The sequence below is a fragment of the Natrix helvetica genome, assembly GCF_964273705.1.
Source record: "Natrix helvetica genome assembly, chromosome: 5".
Taxonomy (NCBI): Eukaryota; Metazoa; Chordata; class Lepidosauria; order Squamata; family Natricidae; genus Natrix; species Natrix helvetica.
The window spans coordinates 148180885-148186164 of NC_138551.1; the positions used below are offsets into that span (position 1 = coordinate 148180885).

A 5280-nucleotide genomic window follows, 5' to 3' on the forward strand; every position below is an offset into this window, starting at 1 on the left:
TGACCACCTGGCCACGCCCGCCCTGCCGGTCATTAGGCAGATCGTATTAGTGGTCCGGGGGATTTAAAATTATGAATTTAGTGGCCTCTGAGGTCCGAAAAGTTGGTGACCCTTGGACTAGATGACCTTTAAGGTTCCTTCCAACTCTGTTAATCCACCCTTGCTTCATCAGGCTGCGAAAAGGGGTTTGATTTTAGCTTCAAAAGTTGGATTTATGTGTTTACAGCTGGACAAGGCAGAACTGTGTAAAATCCATCCGAGTGAGTTTTGGTATTTCAAACAGGGTCTGATTATTTCCCCCCTCCTACAAACAGGGTGAATTGCCTCTGAATGCCATCCAGGTACAATTTGAGGAAAACCAGAAGACTGCTTTTTTAATAGAAGGTAAGTCCCTTGCTTACATGTAAACGTGTGTGTGTGTGTGTGTGTGTGTGTGTGTGTGTGTGCGTGTCTGTGTATTTGTGTATCAAGAGTTTGCGGGTAATCCTCGACATTCTGGGCCAGAATTTCCATGTCTAAGCAAGGAGATGGTTTAAAAGGAAGCCAGGCACAGTTTTACAACCCCTTTTTGGGGCCATGGTTGTTGCAGTCACTAAGTGAATCACATGGTCGTTAAGCGAATCCAGCTTCCCTTATTGACTTTGCTTGTCGGAAGCTGACTGGAAAGGTCACCAATGATGACCGGACACCTCTTCCATCACAGGGAGACTCTGAATCCAGCCACGGACTTCCCTCCATCTGCAAACCCCTCCCATCCTGGACATAAATTGTTTCAACTCCTAGCCTCAAAATGACACTTTAGGGCTCTGCACACCAGAACAACTAGACACAAGGACAGTTTTTCTCCCCCGAACGCCATCACTCTGCTAAACGACTAATTCCCACAACACTGTCAATAATTTACTAAAACTGTATTGCTATTATTATTCTCTTCCTTCCTAGTACCTATCTCTTCCCACTTATGGCTATAGCCATGTTGCCTTGTATCTTTACAATTTATATTGTTTTTATTTGTTCTCTAGTAAGATTTGGTTGCTTATTAGTAACCCATGACTATCACTAAGTGTTGTATCTTATGATTCTTGATGTATGCATTCTCTTTTATTTTTCTTTATTTACACTGAGGGCATATGCACTAAAGACAAATTCCTTATGTGTCCAATCACACTTGGCCAATAAAGAATTCTATTCTATTCTATATTCTATATTCCATTCCATTCTACTCTGTATTCTATTCTATTCTATTCTACTCTACTCTACTCTACTCTAATTCTCTTCTCTTCTGTAGTCTATTCTACTCTACCCTATTTAATTCTCTTCTCTTCTCTTATACTCTACTCTACTACTCTTCTCTTCTAATTCTCTTCTCTTCTGTAGTCTAGTCTACTCTATTTAATTCTCTTCTCTTATACTCTACTCTACTACTCTTCTCTTCTAATTCTCTTCTCTTCTGTAGTCTAGTCTACTCTATTTAATTCTCTTCTCTTATACTCTACTCTAATTCTCTTCTCTTCTAATCCTCTTCTCTTCTGTAGTCTACTCTACTCTATTTAATTCTCTTCTCTTATACTCTACTCTAATTCTGTTCTCTTCTAATTCTCTTCTCTTCTGTAGTCTACTCTATTTAATTCTCTTCTCTTATACTCTACTCTAATTCTCTTCTCTTCTGTAGTCTACTCTACTCTATTTAATTCTCTTCTCTTATACTCTACTCTAATTCTCTTCTCTTCTAATTCTCTTCTCTTCTGTAGTCTACTCTACTCTATTTAATTCTCTTCTCTTATACTCTACTCTAATTCTCTTCTCTTCTAATTCTCTTCTCTTCTGTAGTCTACTCTACTCTATTTAATTCTCTTCTCTTATACTCTACTCTAATTCTCTTCTCTTCTAATCCTCTTCTCTTCTGTAGTCTACTCTACTCTATTTAATTCTCTTCTCTTATACTCTACTCTAATTCTGTTCTCTTCTAATTCTCTTCTCTTCTGTAGTCTACTCTATTTAATTCTCTTCTCTTATACTCTACTCTAATTCTCTTCTCTTCTGTAGTCTACTCTACTCTATTTAATTCTCTTCTCTTATACTCTACTCTAATTCTCTTCTCTTCTAATTCTCTTCTCTTCTGTAGTCTACTCTACTCTATTTAATTCTCTTCTCTTATACTCTACTCTAATTCTCTTCTCTTCTAATTCTCTTCTCTTCTGTAGTCTACTCTACTCTATTTAATTCTCTTCTCTTATACTCTACTCTAATTCTCTTCTCTTCTAATTCTCTTCTCTTCTGTAGTCTAGTCTACTCTATTTAATTCTCTTCTCTTATACTCTACTCTAATTCTCTTCTCTTCTAATTCTCTTCTCTTCTGTAGTCTAGTCTACTCTATTTAATTCTCTTCTCTTATACTCTACTCTAATTCTCTTCTCTTCTAATTCTCTTCTCTTCTGTAGTCTACTCTACTCTATTTAATTCTCTTCTCTTATACTCTACTCTAATTCTCTTCTCTTCTAATTCTCTTCTCTTCTGTAGTCTACTCTACTCTATTTAATTCTCTTCTCTTATACTCTACTCTAATTCTCTTCTCTTCTAATTCTCTTCTCTTCTGTAGTCTACTCTACTCTATTTAATTCTCTTCTCTTATACTCTACTCTAATTCTCTTCTCTTCTAATTCTCTTCTCTTCTGTAGTCTACTCTACTCTATTTAATTCTCTTCTCTTATACTCTACTCTAATTCTCTTCTCTTCTAATTCTCTTCTCTTCTGTAGTCTACTCTATTTAATTCTCTTCTCTTATACTCTACTCTAATTCTCTTCTCTTCTAATTCTCTTCTCTTCTGTAGTCTAGTCTACTCTATTTAATTCTCTTCTCTTATACTCTACTCTAATTCTCTTCTCTTCTAATTCTCTTCTCTTCTGTAGTCTAGTCTACTCTATTTAATTCTCTTCTCTTATACTCTACTCTAATTCTCTTCTCTTCTAATTCTCTTCTCTTCTGTAGTCTACTCTACTCTATTTAATTCTCTTCTCTTATACTCTACTCTAATTCTCTTCTCTTCTAATTCTCTTCTCTTCTGTAGTCTACTCTACTCTATTTAATTCTCTTCTCTTATACTCTACTCTAATTCTCTTCTCTTCTAATTCTCTTCTCTTCTGTAGTCTACTCTACTCTATTTAATTCTCTTCTCTTATACTCTACTCTAATTCTCTTCTCTTCTAATTCTCTTCTCTTCTGTAGTCTACTCTACTCTATTTAATTCTCTTCTCTTATACTCTACTCTAATTCTCTTCTCTTCTAATTCTCTTCTCTTCTGTAGTCTAGTCTACTCTATTTAATTCTCTTCTCTTATACTCTACTCTAATTCTCTTCTCTTCTAATTCTCTTCTCTTCTGTAGTCTAGTCTACTCTATTTAATTCTCTTCTCTTATACTCTACTCTAATTCTCTTCTCTTCTAATTCTCTTCTCTTCTGTAGTCTAGTCTACTCTATTTAATTCTCTTCTCTTATACTCTACTCTAATTCTCTTCTCTTCTAATTCTCTTCTCTTCTGTAGTCTACTCTACTCTATTTAATTCTCTTCTCTTATACTCTACTCTAATTCTCTTCTCTTCTAATTCTCTTCTCTTCTGTAGTCTACTCTACTCTATTTAATTCTCTTCTCTTATACTCTACTCTAATTCTCTTCTCTTCTAATTCTCTTCTCTTCTGTAGTCTAGTCTACTCTATTTAATTCTCTTCTCTTATACTCTACTCTAATTCTCTTCTCTTCTAATTCTCTTCTCTTCTGTAGTCTAGTCTACTCTATTTAATTCTCTTCTCTTATACTCTACTCTAATTCTCTTCTCTTCTAATTCTTCTGTAGTCTAGTCTACTCTATTTAATTCTCTTCTCTTCTATTATATATTCTATATTCCATTCCATTCTACTCACCATTCTATTCTATTCCTATTCCTATTCTTATTCCTATTCTATTAAAAAGAGACAAGGGATGGGGAAGATTCTGAAGGATCACTTCCTATTCAAAGATCCCAATTTAAAAACAACCGCTCCATTTGGTTATGAACAAGACGTGATCTCTTATTTTTTTCTAGGCCGGCTAATCAACTCCATCCGTGTGATTTGCTCCAGCTACGAAGACTACCAAGAGTGGTTATACTGCCTTAAAACCGCTCAGTTCCGCCATGCGGATTCTTCCCTCTCTGGATCAGAGAGTTTCTCTGGGTTGAAGCCTTCTCACCTGGCACAGGTAAGGTGCTGTTACCTGTGTTGGCTTATAACACAATCCTGCATTATGTGTTTGAGGAGAACGGCTCTTTGTTTCCTTGCTTAAAAGCTCTTCCTACTAATAACTCTGCCCAAGAGACGTGGATAAGCCAATTCCTCTTAACCCAGAGAGAACTAAGGACATACAATGACATCATTTATTCAAAATCACAAATACACCGTCTTTGGGCTTATTGTGTGGGTCGGACAGGGAAAACATTTCAAAGCTCAATTTAGGTCAATTCCCAACAGCAGAAGGAGAATTATTTTGGCCTACCACGGTTGTGGCCCACACAGGATACTGCAAAATCTCCATTCCCTCCCCATTCCAGGGGAAAGATTCTGTAAAATCCCCATTCCCTCCCCACTTCAGGGGAAGGATATTGCAAAATCCCCATTTCCTTCCCACTCCAGGGGAAGGAGACTGCAAAATCCCCATTCCCTTCATATTCCAGGGGAAGGATACTGCAAAATCCCCATTCCCTCCCCACTCCAGGGGAAGGATACTGCAAAATCTCTATTCCCTCCCCACTTCAGGGGAAGGATACTGCAAAATCCCCTTTCCCTCCTCACTCCAGGGGAAGGATACTGCAAAATCTCCATTCCCTCCCCACTCCAGGGGAATGATACTGCAAATTCTCCATTCCCTCCCCACTCCAGGGGAAGGATACTGCAAAATCTCCATTCCCTCCCCACTCCAGGGGAAGGGTACTGCAAAATCCCCATTCCCTCCCCACTCCAGGTGAAGGGTACTGCAAAATCCCCATTCCCACCCCACTCTGGGACCAGCCAGATGTGGCATTTTCTCCGGTTCTCCAAACTACTCAAAATTTCCGCTACTGGTTCTCCAGAACCTGTCAGAACCTGCTGGATTTAACCCCTGCCCTTAACATCTCGCTCTTCTTCCTCATTCTTTGAAGGCTATGATTGCATTCTTTCAACGTGCCAATCATTCAAGGGTCTTTGATCTTCTGTTACCCCCCCACCCCCACCCACCAATTCCTATTTTAATTTCTTGCTTGGTTTAG

General features: G+C 37.9%; 1 protein-coding gene across 1 annotated transcript in view; it reads left to right on the top strand.

Annotated features, from left to right (window-relative positions):
• The window catches only part of PLEKHN1 (pleckstrin homology domain containing N1), a 57921-nt gene that overhangs the window by 46121 nt on the left and 6520 nt on the right, over positions 1–5280 (top strand). The window contains exons 9-10 of the mRNA XM_081954936.1: positions 315–384; positions 4081–4235. Of these exons, the coding sequence (XP_081811062.1) occupies positions 315–384; positions 4081–4235 (225 nt within the window). The remainder of the gene's footprint in view (positions 1–314; positions 385–4080; positions 4236–5280) is intronic.